Source organism: Physeter macrocephalus, chromosome 14, assembly GCF_002837175.3.
Source record: "Physeter macrocephalus isolate SW-GA chromosome 14, ASM283717v5, whole genome shotgun sequence".
NCBI lineage: Eukaryota > Metazoa > Chordata > Mammalia > Artiodactyla > Physeteridae > Physeter > Physeter macrocephalus.
This window is the reverse complement of record NC_041227.1, coordinates 34,095,117-34,110,486: the sequence shown is the minus strand read 5'-3', so window position 1 is coordinate 34,110,486 and position 15,370 is coordinate 34,095,117. Positions and strand designations below refer to the sequence as shown.

The following is a 15,370-nucleotide window of genomic DNA, read 5'->3' as shown; positions in this document are numbered from 1 at the left end:
CTCCTGAGGCTCAGCCATGGCCACTGTCTCCCTAGTCCTGGTGGCCTTGAGTCCTTAAGGCAAGTACAACAACCCTATTATCTATACACACTGAGCCACTATTGGAACGTGAGGGAAATGCCCCATATCCTGGTCCCCAGGTTGAGAAGTCACAGCTGAGTCCCTGTGAAGGATTTGAAGCTTGATAACAAAAGCCCCAAATCTGGAGCATCTGGCACAGACCAAGGTGTATGGACTGTTATGGTGAAGTGACAGAATAGAGACTGAAAAAGCTTCAGGAAAAAATATTTTTCTTTTATTAGTTGTGAACACATATAAAAGATGCCTAACAGCCAGCATTAAGAACATTGTTGGGGGGCTTCCCTGGTGGTGCCATGGTTAAGAATCTGCCTGCCAATGCAGGGGACACGGGCTTGAGCCCTGGTCCGGGAAGATCCCACATGCCGTGGAGCAGCTAGGCCCGTGTGTCACAACTACTGAGCCCGCGTGCTGCAACTACTGAAGCCCACACACCTAGAGCCCATGCTCCTCGACAAGAGAAGCCACTGCAATGAGAAGCCCACGCACTGCAATGAAGAATAGCCCCTGCTCGCCGCAACTAAAGAAAGCCCGAGCGCAGCAACAAAGACCCAATGCAGCCAAAAAAAAAAAAAAGAATATCGCTGGGAAACAGGCACTCTTCATATATTATAGTGAGGGTATAAACTGGTACAACTTTTCTGAAAGTCACTATAACTAGATACATATGATATAAAATGTGTACATGCTTTGGCCAACCAACTCTAATTGTACCAAGGAGAAGGCTGCATAAATGTACAAAATGAACAGCCAAACATGTTTACCATTGTTGCTTTCATAGCAATGAAAATCCATCAACTTGGATCTGTTTAAATTACACTATAGGCCACATAATAAATTCTGTACAGTGTTTCATACACTAGAATCAAAAAGATTTTTATACCTAAGAATTAAAATTAGTATGTAGATTTATATCCTACTGGATATGAGTATACTTCATTGGTTGAATTAAAAATGACTAAAAATCAGTATATTTAACATGATCCCAGTTTTGTTAAAAATGCGTGTATATGTTAAAAGTGTACGTGTGTACATGTGTCTCTAATACGTGTATATGTGTGTAAAATATATAATTTAGTGCTACTATATTTTTCTTTGCTGTTTTCATTTTCCTTTGGCATTATTGCTTTTGCAATAAAAATAAACTGGAGCTAAAATAGTTAAAAAATTTTCATTTAGAATAACCAAGGGGAAAACCACAATGCAGTCATACCAATATTTGATGCTATTCATTCACTGAACTAAGAGATTTGTTGGAAGAAAATATTTTCAAAGAAAATGTTCTGGGAAAACACAGTGGGGGCAATGTCTAGATAAAATCATCTCCCCCCACCGCCTGACCAAACACACATTCACACTCGCGTATTACCTAGGATCCCTAGATATGTATATATCACAGGGAAAAGTGCAAAGGGAAGCTTTTAAAGAAGTCTTTAGAGTGTATAAAATGATAAAGTGCTAGTTCCTTATATCTGGACAAATTCTAAAATGCTTCTTTCGCTTTGTTCTCATCTTTCCTTGGGACTCCTCCAAATTCTGATCTATGAATATATGAATATGTTTTCCCACTGCAGGAAGGGGTTGATGCGGAACCTAAACTTGAATAAAAATGTGGCAACTTTGCTCTGCACAGTATATAGAACACCACCACTAGACCTGCTTCCTCCCCTATCCATGGTGTTAAAGTATATTTCATTCTAGATAGCTGAATTGTCTCAACATGCAACATACGTATGCTTCTGCCATAGATGAGCATATTTGACTTACTTTTCTCAACCTCAGGTTTCAGCCGTTTATTTTTGATGAGTATTTTTCTTTTGAGGTCATTTGGGGATGGCAAGGGCCTGCCTGGTTCCAGCTAGAGACAAAGAGAAAAGGCTGAATTCACGACAGGGTCGTACTTCTCCCTTCTCATTCCCAGCCCAGAATGAGTAGAAGGCCTGTGAGTTACACAACCAACATCCACTAGATGGCAGTCTGCACAGTTTTATACTTTCATTCCGCAACCCAAACTAGCCCGAGCTTTGCCTTACACTAAGGCAGCAAACTTGGCATCCACAGGGTCTCTAGAGGATTGCAGAGCTGCTCCACCTTCCCCAGGGAGTGGGGTCTGACCTACAGTGGTCTTGGGGAAAGGGGTCCAGCTCAACCCCAGACCTTGCCCCCTTTAAGTACCTGGTAAAGTACAAGAGGTGATGGGGTCAGCTGGGGTCAGAGGTGCCCTCCCAGGCAAAGTCAAGAGGCTCCCGAACCCCCCCAAGTGTTGGGCTGTACAGTAAGCTGGTCTGCTCAGTAGGGTGATCCATCTTCAATGCTTGGGATTGTGGCTTTGTGGGTTCAATAAGAGAATTAAGAAGGAAGTGGACCTAATTATTGAAATCTGACCTCTACTATGGTTTCATTGGCTTGGATTAATGTCTGCAAAGGGGATGTTCCTTTATTCGATTACTTCTGATCCACAGAACTGTGTTATATCCAGTCATCCATTCCCCATCCCCCCACCATCCATCTATATACCCACCTACCCTTCCACGTGTCCACTCATTTTCCAAACTAATTTTTATACTATTTGTACACACAAGGCACTGTGCCTTCCTATGTCAGTCCTGACTCAAATGAAACCCTCTGCCGAAATTCTGCTCCTTTTGGGAAGCCTGCTGTAACCAGTCCACTCCCAGTGATCTCTTTTGCACCTGGATATTGGCAATAAATATTCACCACACTACAGGCCATCGTTTTTAGTTTCAGTTTTACATTTGTATCCTGTGCCCTCCTTCCAGGACTGAAAGTTCTTACAGTTCAGATTTTAATCTCATTTATATTGCCTATACTTCCCATAACCTCTCATGTGTGTGCACATCACAAAGAATGCAGTGATCTTTCCGTAAAAGCCAGCACCTTAGTCTAACAAAGAAAATAAAACAAACAAAGGGCCTAGGTAAAAAATAAAATAAAATAAATCAGGGATGTTTCTTAGTTTAGGTTCCCTTAGAATCAGTCTGAGACAAAGAGGAAAGTACCAGTAATTTATTTGGGGGGCAGCTCCAGGGAACTCCAGCAGAGGAGTAGGAAAGTGAGAAAAGACATGCAGCCAATGAAGGGTGTGCTATCAGGCAAGTTGTCACTGTCATCCCGCTGGGGAACTTGGGGGGACAGTTGGGACCATGTGCCCGGAGTCATCCCTCCTGAGGAATGAGGAAACACGGGGCAGGGGGTGGTAATTCTCTGGTACTTCTGGCCTGACTTTCCTGTGTGGGCAGAGCTCCAGGGACCAGAGCGACCCCCCAGGCAGCAGCTGCAGGTGCTGGCGGTGGAGATCAGGCCGGTGTGCAGGGAAGCAGGAAGCACTGCCAGGATGTAGACGGGGCCCCTGCAGCCAAAGCTTCAGCAGGCTGCAAATATCCTCCTATATTTTTTTCAGTTCCCAAAGATATACTTCTGCAAAACTCACTGTTAAACTACCTGATGTGTTCCCAGGTAGCACAGAGCACCTTGCCCCTTTAGTCATGGTGATGTTCTATTGCTGCTTCGTGCTACCGTGTTTGGGCTTATCAGCTGCTCATCAACAGTGGGGCAAAATATTTCACTACTGTAGAGTGTTTCATACTTTCACTCCAGTAGCTTTCTTGTTACTCCCAACATCTTGTGAGAGTGGATCTTAACCACTTGGGGGTTATGGATCCTGGTAAAAATCTGATGAACTCTCTGGAATGACTGTATACAAAACAGCAAACTGTATGCAATTAGAATGAATTCACAGACCCCACAAAGCCTATCTATGGGGAACAGGTTAAAAATTCTTTGTTTGATGGAGGAATTAGTAGGTGTAAAAATGAAGCTCAAAAACATGCATATAACATTGTCCAAGAGTTTATTTTGGACTTAGGAGCTTGAATTTCAGGCTTCTGGGACTTGATCCAGGGAACTTCCCATAGCAACAGGCTCCCATGGGTGCTGAACCCTGGCTGCACATTTCATTTACATGGAGAGCATTTAAAAAACACCACGATCTGGCTGAACTTGAATCAATTTCAGAATCTCTGAGTGGGGCTGTGGCAGAGGTATGTTTCACGGTTCCCCCAGGTGATTCTAACCTGTCACTTAACTTGAGAATGATCACCAACTCTAGACTCCTGGCCAGTGTGCACTTTGTGAAATTTTAGGACAGAGGTCTCAGAAGCCATAAAGACCCCATGATCTTCTGAATTAAACTGAGCCAGATGTTTACATTGTGCCTCTCTCTACACACCCCTCTGAAGCACAATGGAAGCTTCCCATACCAACGAATTGAAATACACATGAAGATCTTTAACATTAGTCCTCCAGAACTACTTGACCCTTCAGAAATGAATTTCAAAACACATCCATTCACGTTAGAAATATGGTTTGCTAAAAATACATACTGGATGTGATTCAAGTGCTTGTTTCAACAGGAGATCTCCAAATAGATCTTCGCAATATTTGGACATCTTGTACTGTTGATATTTGCTAGAGGGAAAGAACCGACATTTGTAAATTCAAACATCCATTAACTGTCCAGAATAAGAATAAGAAACATCCATTCCTAGCGATTAAAAACTCCCACTCTGCAAAATGTTTGACTGTCCTCTTGATGCTAATGGGTTAACCAGTGTAGTTTAAAAAGAAGTCGATTCTGCCCCCAAACTAAGAGCTGGTAAGCAGAATAAAAAGTGTCTTTCAAGTTCATCAAGTCTGACTACAAACATACTGCCAAGTCTTCCAACTCAACGGAACTTTGAGCAAGGTGTCCTGCTCTCTGGCCTTTTGTTTAGAGGAAGCATTTCTAAAACACATTAACATGACTTTTTTTTTTTTTTCTTTTTTGGAAGTGTTGAGAGGTAGTGGTTTGAGTTTCTTCTCTTTTTTTTTCCCCCATAAGACTATGTGTACTTACCACTTCACAAAAGAAACTATTCGGTTATTCAAAAAGATGTAGAGCAGGGGTGGGGAATGGGGATTAGGAAACAACACTTAGAGACTTGGAGTAGAATGAATCATTATACCTGCAGTGATTTTCAAAGGAGAGAATTACAGGATATTCAGATGTGACAAATGCAGTTTCCTTGATGGCTTGAATAACATCCTTTAAAGATAAAGAGTGTTAATGAGAGAGGAGAGAAAAAAAAATTAAGGTACCTGAAACCAACTGGAGACTATTAATTTGAGCTTTTCAGAAAGTCAGTTTTGGCAATTAAGACCTGGAGAACCCATTTACTGCTACAGACTGAGTCCCCTGTGGTTAGACCCAGGCACAGTTCATGGTTAATGACACTTTTTTTCAAAGCTACTTTTACTTCTCCAAAATTAGGGTGCTAGTAACTGACAAGACACTTCACCTAAATGGCAGTGCAGTTCCTTGCTCGATAATCTGCCAAGATGGGTTCAGAGCTCACCTTTCTCACTGAGGAGCAGGTGAGCTTTCTGCACAGAGATTTTCACAGCAGGCCCCTCTCCTTCCCCTCTTGCCACGAGGAGAAATGTGTTGGTAATAACCTCAGGACTGTTAGAAGCTTTTATTGACTTTCCTCTGCCTTTTGGCACCAGAGTTGGGCTAAATTTCATTAATTCAATGAAGACTCCTGTGAATCGATGTGACATTTGCAATATCCCTTGTTTTGTATCACCCTGGTAGTTAACCATGGGGCAAGTCCCATCATTCTGTTAGTTGGGAAAATATTTGACAATAGCTATCTAGGGAAGTCCATTGGAGAGAATAATGCCCTTGGGCTAGACAATCTTGGAGTATTTTACTGAACATTCTTATGGCTCAGGTGGTCCTTTAGCTATTCTTGCTTGAAGTTTCTTCTTAGGCGAAAATGCCTTGAGTCACTTCCCAAGTGACCTTGATTATCCACTTGAGTTGACCTAGAATTACTCCTTTAGGAGAATCTTGGCTCTGCCCATGGTTTCTTCTTTGCTCACCTCCAAGCTGAGAGGGAAGAACCTCCTTTATTAAGCTTCCCTATTAGGATCCTTAATTCTATAAAAAATGATGTCAACCCTTGCTGTCAGTTTGGTGGCTATGCAAACTCATGGCTTCCCACTTGAACATACTCTTGGTACTTCTCAGGAAATGTAATCTTGAATTCATTGATGTTCAAAACTCACCAACATCTTGGGTAAGAGGAGTGATATGCATGGAGGGTCACGGGTCTAGGGTCTAGGTGTCTGTTTTTAAAAACACTCCCGGTGGGACTTCCTTGGTGGTGCAGTGGTTAAGAACCTGCCTGCCAATGCAGGAGACACAGGTTTGATCCCTGGTCCGGGAAGATCCCACATGCCATGGAGCAGCTAAGCCCGTGCGCCACAACTACTGAGCCTGTGCTCTAGAGCCGGTGAGCCACAACTGCTGAAGCCCACGTGCCTAGAGCCTGTGCTCCGCAACAAGAGAAGCCACCACAGTGAGAAGCCTGTGCACCGCAATAAAGAGTGGCCCCCACTCGCTGCAACTAGACGAAGCCTGCACGTAGCAACGAAGACCCAACGCAGCCAAAAATAAGTAAATAAAATAAATAAATCTATTAAAAAAACAAAACAACCCCAGTGATTTTCCACATGTTGGCAGAGTTGAGAACCACTGATCCAGAGGCTGAAATAACTCTCCTGAGTTATTCGAAACTGACAGAGGTTGACGTACTTGACATATTGTCCAATGACAGAATTTCATTTTTTCACTTGTCTTTTGGCAGGACATCACTGGAGCATATTGAGGAACTTGCTAATAAACCAACCTTCAAATTGTACATAGAGATCACCAAAAGGCCATGACTGAAATCCAATTTATAAAAGTGTAGATTACATTCTGTGAGGATCTTGCGGGGGCTGACTTCTATCTGGTATCAATACTGGGAAAAACTGTGCTTCTCTGGACTAACTACTCTGTATGCATTTTACAAATCCTGTGAATCCTGTGAATCATCATGTTTCTCTCCTTGCACTGAATTCAAAAAAGTTTGGAGCCCAATTTGTGGTATGGCTTGAAAGTTTATAGGATTTCTTGACAAGCATTCATAAAACTCTAATCTCACTATCTTACTTTCTTACCCATATAGGCACTATTTATAATCTATTTTATTTCCTGTATTCTATATATCTTTTTATTCCACTTTGAAAGTCCTTCAGAAAAAATGCAAAGTAAGTAAGCACAAAAATAGATAAGAAAATGAAAGACTGTTTTTAAAGTAAGTGGAACAAGGGAGGTTCTGCTAGAGAAATCTCATTATATGGCACCGTCACCATTTGAAAGCAGAAAAAGTAGGATGAAGGAAATATTAAGTGGAGAAAACATTTTTCTTGACTTTCTCTGAAAAACTGAAGAAAGGAATATAAAGGTAAGATGCTTGAGAAGATGAATAATTTGTTTTCTCCACTCCATCTCTCTGTTTCCGCAATAGTTTGGAAAAGGCAATGGTGGGGTAATTTTAAAACTTACCTTGGAACCCTACTACACTGTGGTTGGGAATGTAAATTGGTGCAGTCACTATGGAAAACAGTATGGAGGTTCCTTACAAAGCTAAAAATAGAGCTACCATATTATCCAGCAATGCCACTCCTGGGTATATATCCGGAAAAAAACTCCAATTCAAAAAGATACATGCACCCCAATGTTCATAGCAGCACTATTAACAATAACCAAGACATGGAAGCAACCTAAATGTCCATCGACAGAGAAATGGATAAAGAAGATGTGGTACATATATACACAATGGAATACTACTCAGCCATAAAAAAGAATGAAATCACACCATTTACAGCAACATGGATGGACCTAGAGATTATCATACTGAATGAAGTAGGTCAGAAAGAGCAAGACAAATACCATATGATATCACTTATATGTGGAATCTAAAATATGACACAAATGAAATTATTTATGAAACAGTTTTTCTATGTCTGTGAGTCTGTTTCTAACAGTTACCAAAGGGGAAAGGGGGTGGGGAGGGATAAATTAGGAGATTGGAACTAGCAGATATAAACTACTATATATAAAATAAACAACAAGGTCCTACTGTATGGCACAGGGAACTATATTCAATATCCTATAATAAACCATAATGCAAAAGAATATGAAAAAGAATATGTATATATATGTATAACTGAATCACTTTGCTATACAGCAGAAATGAATACAACATTGTAAATCAACTATACTTCAATGAAAAAAAAAAACAAAACACTTACCTTAAAAAGGATATCTGTGCACATTGCTTTTCCATGAGTTATTATTGGTTCTTGGTCCTCACCTTTTCCATCCCAACAGTCAAGTTCAACACATCTAGAAACATTGTGATTTACCAATATTGAACCTTTACAATAAAACAGTGTGTGTACAAATGAAAAGACATCAGAATAAGTTGTTTTCTATAGAAGTAGAAAATGTAATGAAGGAAGTAACACGATCATTTTTTGGAGGATGCAGGTTAAAATCGCACCAGGTTGGTGTCATCAAAAAGGGACTGTCGGAGATTAAGAGAGACAAGAGATGTAACAAGCAGTGAGGTTCTGGATGAAATCGTAGTTGTGATAAAGCTGTAATAAAGGATAATTTGGGGACAACTGGGGAAATTTAGATATGGGCTGGGTTTTAGAGGATGTATGAATACTGTAAAAATTTTGTAGGTGGGATGATGTTACTTTGGCCATAAATTAAAATGTTCTCATTGTTTCAGTGACTCATATTTAAGTTTTCAGAAACAGATGTAGTGATGTAGTTAAAGTCTTCTAACATATTTCCATACACACAGAAAATGGTGAGTTGAAAAATTAAGTATTGGTCATCGACAATCAAGAAAACAATCCTAATGTAACTACATTTCTTATTTTTCACTTTCAGCATTTTCACCATATTTTAAACCTCAAATATTTTCCAATTTCTGTAAAATTAAAGCCATTTAAAATAATCTTTATTGTCTGAGAATGAAATTTTAGAACTTTGGACATTAAGTAAAGCTAAATTTGCAAGTGCCTAGGACCAACAGGAAACTTGGCATGACTTCTTAAAATATACTATTTTTTTGGTAATGTTGGGGGAATATTTTAAATTTACAGTAAAAAAAAAAGAACATCTTTTGACCCATAGGAGGACTCTAGACCTTTCTGGAACAGATACCAATTTTCCTTTCTCAAGGTTAAATGGCCATCGTAATCCATTAAAGAGAAAGACAAATGTCCTTTTCACTCTGAATGCTACTTCCTATTTTTCAGAGAAAACTAAATTCAATTGAAGAGCATCAAATCCAAAGAAGAAACAGTGTCTTGAATTTCTGACCTGCAACCAGCCAGGAGGACCTGTCTGTACATTTCTACTGAAGACTTCCCACCAAACTGCCTGCCAGTGAGATAGGTGTTGTGGGAAGAGCTGATGAAGTAGTGAGCCAGAGGGTGGTCCATTTCTTGGTAAAGCTCTAGGCGATCTAGGAAGACTGGGGCATTTTCATCTGACATCAGGTATCTGCAAAACCCATCACTTGATATTTGGCCTGGGGGGAAAAGGAATATCATGGTAGACTTATGGCTCTGAAGATACACATCTCATGTTTTATTCATGACATCTGAGGCAACTTAAACAGGAGGAGTAAAAACTTCTTCATAGTCTCTTTCCCAAGAACCTTCATCTTTCAGAACTTGAACGAAGTACCCGCGTTGCATAAGTAATCTAATGCTTTCCACAAATAGGAGGCATCTGCTTTCACATCCATGATGGCAAAACAGTCAGTTCCCTAAGTTCAAAAGTGCAGCACCAGGAGCCAGATTGGAGAAGGGATGAGTGGCCTCTCTGGATTCAAATAATTCCATTTTCCTATTTCATCTAAAAAGTAGGATATGGGACCAGTGAGATGAGTATTCAGTGGTCATTGAAACGTGAACCCAAGAGCCACCACTCATCTCAGTCACACCTTTGTGACATGGGACAGGGCCGGTGTCAATATTTCTGCATCTTCCCCTACCCTGTCAACCATCAACAACCATCAACAACCATCAACTATCAGCTTCTTGCATTTACTTAAGCATTTCCAAGTTACAGGCTGGTTTCAAGCTTACAGAAAAGTACAGATAATAGCAGGATACACAGCCCTGGATCTACACCACAGCCTTGTTAGATCTTAAACCTTTTCCTTTATTTGCTTTGCATTTTTTAAAGAAATGCATAATTACAGATGCCCATGAAGCACCCTGTGTGCCCCACCACATTTCCATTCAATTCCATCTTTTTATTCCTAGGTAGACAGCCAATGATCTAGTTTTTGTGTTTAACATTCCCAAAGTGGTTCTGTAACTTTATATGCATTTATCCAAAAAATAGGTAGTTTTGACTATTTTAAAATTTATATAAAAGTTACCCCATTATTTGCATTTGCAGCTTGCCATTTTTCCTGTTTTCTTGTGACTTATCTAGTTAGTATAAGTAGCTCTTGTTCATTTATTTTTCACTGAGTAATGTATAGTAGAAGTATGCAGTTTGTAGAGTGTAAAGTAGTCCATATGTGAATATACCACAATTCATTATCCATCATTCTGATGATGGATATTTAGGTCATTTCTATTTATAACTAAACGAACTGCAGTAAAAATTTGTGTGTCTATCTCCTTGGACACATACATTTATACTTTCCCAGGCACTGTGACAGATGCAGGATAGAAGAAACAGACAAGCCCTACCTTCATGAAACTCATGTATTATGGGTGAGAGAAAAAATAAATTAACAAATAAATATAATGTTATGAAAATGCTAGAAGGAAACAGAAAGTAGGGTATGAAAGCGATCAAGAATGACCAGGATGCTGTGTTTGCTACGTGGCCAGCAAAAGCCCTTCTGACAAGGTCACATTCATGCATGGGGAGCAAGCCCCATGCACCCCTGGGGCTGCCCCATCCTAGACAGAAAGATCAGCAAGTGCAGAGACCATGTGATGGAGAGGAAAGTAGCTAGAAATGAGGAATCCAAAGGCTACATCAGTTGGACTTTAGTCTTCACTAAGTACTTTGGATCTTATTCTAAGTGTGCTGGGAAGTCTTTGGAGCATTTTGAAGAGTGGAAGAACATGATTAGATTTGATTTTAAAAGGTTTACTCTGGCTGCTGTGTGGTACATAAATCGTAGGGCATTGAGGAAAGGAGAAGACTAGTTAGAAGTCAGCTGGCCTCATCTAGGGAGAGATGATGTAGGATCTGATAGTCCAGTAAGTGTGGAGACAGTGAGAAGTGATTTATTTTCAGGACAGATTTTGCAGGTTTTGTTGATGGATCAGAGGTGATGTGAAAGAATAAACAAGTCAAGGATTCTTCCAAAAGTTTTGGCATGAAAAGCTGGGTGAGTCATGGTACCATTTTCTAGGCTGGGAAAAGGACAGGTCTGTGGATGGGGACAATCAAAGCATATTGTACATATATATATATTTGAAATGTGCACTCAGCATCCAAATGGAGAGGTCTACTATACAGGTCTGTAGTTTAAGAGACAGATTAGGAGTGGAGAGTTTAATCTGAAAGCCATGTGTGTATAGAAGAAACTTAAAGCCATTGGTTTGGATGAGCTCATTCAAGGAGTGAGGATAGAAGGAGCAGAGATCTGAGGACTGAGCAGGGCCACTCTGACACCAGACTCGGGAAAGACACGGGACATTCTCTAGGGTACATACTTGGAAGTAAAGAGGCTGCGCTGTAGGAGAGGCGTATTTTCCACTTTATTATTGACAAAATATTCATCAAGGTGGTTGTTTGTACCCATTTACACACTCAGCATAGTTGATAAGAATGCCTTTGGCACCACATTCTCACCCATACTTGATAATGACAGACTTTAACATTTCTGTCATATGTGAAATGGTGAAGCTATGCTTTTTAGATGTGTCAGTGGTAATTTTATAGACTTTTAGGACCTGGGAGGACCTTATACATAATAAGACACACCTCTATCATAACATTTATCACACCACCAAGGCACTACTGAGTCATAGGTCTTTCTCCTTCAGTAGATCACAACCGCCTTATTTCATTTTGAATCACCAGCACCTAGCACAGTGCTTGGCTATGCCTATAAGGATTGAAAGCAGGGGACAGAAATATTAGCTGAATGACTGCATGAACCCCACCACCTTACAAGCAGGGAAACCCGAGGCCTAGGAATACAGTTCCTTGCTCAAGGTCACACAGCAACAGGAGATGCAACAAAAATCACATCACCTCCCACCACTGCAAAGCACTAGATTTTCTGCCAAGCCACTCCTCCCTTCAAATAAATCGCATGCCATGTGGACTTAATTATGATACTCAGGATGTTGATAAAGAGGTATGTAATGAAGCAGTCTTGCTGAAAATAGATATTTGAGACCCTAGCAGAAAAGTGTAAATGTATGACTATAACCAAGGGAAAACTCTGTTGGGCTTGGAAAAATATCAGGGATAAGGCCATATGGTATGGTGGGCCAGGCATGCGTATAAACAGGTTCTGTGTGGGTCCAGAGAACGTATAAATCTTTCAGCCACACTCACTGAGATACAAAAAAAAAAAAAAAAAAAAAGAACCTCTATTCTAAAGAGGAGAAAACTGAGGCCATAATATTCACGGGCAGATGGGACAGAAAGAACTTAACCTAGATCTCCCTTCACTCTCCACTGAGACATAAGGCCAGAGGCTCCAGGTCAGGCATCTCCCGGCACTCCCTGGAGATACTATATTAGCATCACCGCTCCCACCCTTTGCAGGTGTTTCTCATGGCTATAGAACCAATCTTAAATTTCCTCTCCATACCTTTCCTTTGTTAAATGTTGGAATGAACAATACATTGTTTCCAAAGTTTCAGTGAAACAGGCAAACGCTCAAAATCCCCAACAATTTGCTAAATTGATTCCTATTTAATTTCATGTCAATTGCATTTATCTTCCATACCAGAGGTCAAATGATGAGTAAAAAGGCTCCTTAAAACGTGTATTAAATTTAGTTAGCTTGCAAAACTAAAGAGAGAAGAAGGTGTCAATTTTGATAGCAAATGCCATTGTTTTCATAAATGGCAAGAAGAGACTATAATTGGCATTTTTACATTTTAAGCACTATGCAATACTAAAGATAAGAAAGCACATGGGGAAAATATCACTATAGTTTAATAATAAATTTATCATTACATTTCAGGCAGCATGAACAAATTTTGGTGTAAGGTAAAATTTATACTTAGAGCAAGGAAAAAAAAAAAAAATCAGCCAGTTATCAATCCTTGCCTCTAGAGAGCTCCAAAGCATTTAAAGATACCTTTAACTAAAAATTCAAGGACTTTAAAAGTTGCATATGTCCTTGATTTTTTTAAACAAAGAAAAATTCTCTCTTTTTTCACTTTTCTTACCTTTTTTCTTCAAGTCTTCATCAGGCTCATACATCTCAATGATCTGCATTGCCCTTTTAGCATCATAAAATGGGAACAAAATTTCATTCAACCGAGGATCTCGTTGATGCTATGATGAGAAAATAACTCCATTTAGGCTGACATTCACCCTTGGGCCAGTACACATCACTAAAGTATGTAATTTCTAATATAAGATATATCTAGAATATCATGTTTACAGTTACAAAGAGAAGATTTCACTTTTTTCCTGTCTTTCTTCCTAAAATAGACCTCAGAAACATCCAAATTTGATAGTAGTTTGTTGGTTCCCCTCACTGAGCTGAAGAGGGAAAAAACAGAAGATACTTTCTTTCTTCAAAAGTTGACAGAGAAAACGGTATAGCATTGCCATACCACAGGTAAGACATTTGGCATAAGTGCTTATAAAAAGTGAGATCAAAAATCTTTAAAAAAAAAAAAAGGATAAACAAAAGCAAAAATCCAAAAAAACCCCAAATATATAACATACCCATTTAAATGCCAAACCCAAAACAACAATAACAAAAAAACCCCTCCAAAACCCTAAAGTTAGACAGGCAAATATCATTTTATTTTCATTATGTCTTTCTACATGAATAAAAGATTTCTTGGGAACTGCAAACTTCATTCTCTTGAATCAATATTTATCAAAATTAACCCATTGTAATAGTTGAAAATTAATCAGCACAAGGATATTGACAAGCTCTAAACAATATGAAAATTTGTGTTTAAATATCAGCAGTTCAGAACTTCTATTTCACTATGAAATCTAACTTGGTTTGCCCCGAGGAAATTCTCTGGGCAGAGAGTACGTAAATAATTTGGAGGTTGGTGATGTCATTCTTTTCAAATCAGCACCTATAGGCTCCTGGTGCTATGTTATATGAGGCACCAGGAGCAAAGCTATTTCTGCAGTTCTGTCATCCTAACTTTACAGCAGTGATGAAAAAACTCCAACTTACTAACTGACTCAGCTACAATCGTGTGTGTGTGTGTGTGTGTGTGTGTGTGTGTGTGTGTGTGTGTGTATCTGACTATCTTTCTGTACCTAGAGGTAGTGGGTCCATTAAACTTCCTTATTGTTCGTGGTAGATTAGAGGACCAAACACTGCATCCCTGGTCATCCATCAAATAAATAAATAAAGGAAACTTCAATGGAATAGTGGCATATAAGCAGATGTGAGCAAAACTTGGTCAGTACGTAGGACACCGGCAACAACTCTTTACCCAAATATATGCACAGACTTTGAAAAGCACTATTGAAAAAGTACTGAAGAAACAATTGTTAAAAGTTCATATGGATCTCCCTTCCCCATTTGTTTTGAAATGATCATTTGAAGAGTGGGGCACACAGAATGAATGCCTTTGGCCAACAGAACACTTGATGTAATTTCCTAAAGCACTTGTGGCCTAGCCTGCTCTGATCCTCCCACCTCCCCACCGAGTTAAGAGTGTTAACTCCTAAGGAATCAATATCTCTTTGTCAATTTATCCCAATGAAGCATGCTTCTGTTGGAATCTAAGAAATTACGGCTCACAACAGCTCACATCCATGCATGTGCTAGAGCAGAAACTGTTATATGAGCAACAGGCCTTGAGACCACAAAGAAGAAAAGTCCTGGGGTATGCAGAGAGATGGTGCAGTGGACCACGGAACGCCAAGCAGGTGAAGGCATGCTACAAGACATCTTGTTTAGGAAATGGATGCTGTCATGCAACTCCAGAGCCCCTACCCAAGGGAATGACAAGCAGAGCTCTCTGGTGAGAAAGCACTGTTTTCAAAACAAACAAACAAACAGTACATTTTCTAGGCACTTTCCTTTTCAGTCTCTGTAAATAATACCATGGAAGAAGATGGACGTGGCAGGAAAAGGGCCTTTTGAGACCCCACTGCAGTTATGTTCATGGTTGGCCA

At 39.8% G+C, this 15,370-nt stretch overlaps 1 protein-coding gene across 2 annotated transcripts in view; it reads right to left on the bottom strand.

The window, feature by feature from the left end:
- PLCB4 (phospholipase C beta 4) overlaps positions 1-15,370 on the bottom strand; it is a 160,951-nt gene that overhangs the window by 75,241 nt on the left and 70,340 nt on the right. For both annotated transcript variants that reach the window (XM_028499284.2, XM_007109072.3), the window contains exons 10-15: positions 13,438-13,546; positions 9,368-9,578; positions 8,281-8,374; positions 5,103-5,182; positions 4,482-4,566; positions 1,846-1,936 (exon numbers count right to left, since the gene is read on the bottom strand). In XM_028499284.2, coding sequence (XP_028355085.1) covers positions 1,846-1,936; positions 4,482-4,566; positions 5,103-5,182; positions 8,281-8,374; positions 9,368-9,578; positions 13,438-13,546 — 670 coding nt within the window. The remainder of the gene's footprint in view (positions 1-1,845; positions 1,937-4,481; positions 4,567-5,102; positions 5,183-8,280; positions 8,375-9,367; positions 9,579-13,437; positions 13,547-15,370) is intronic.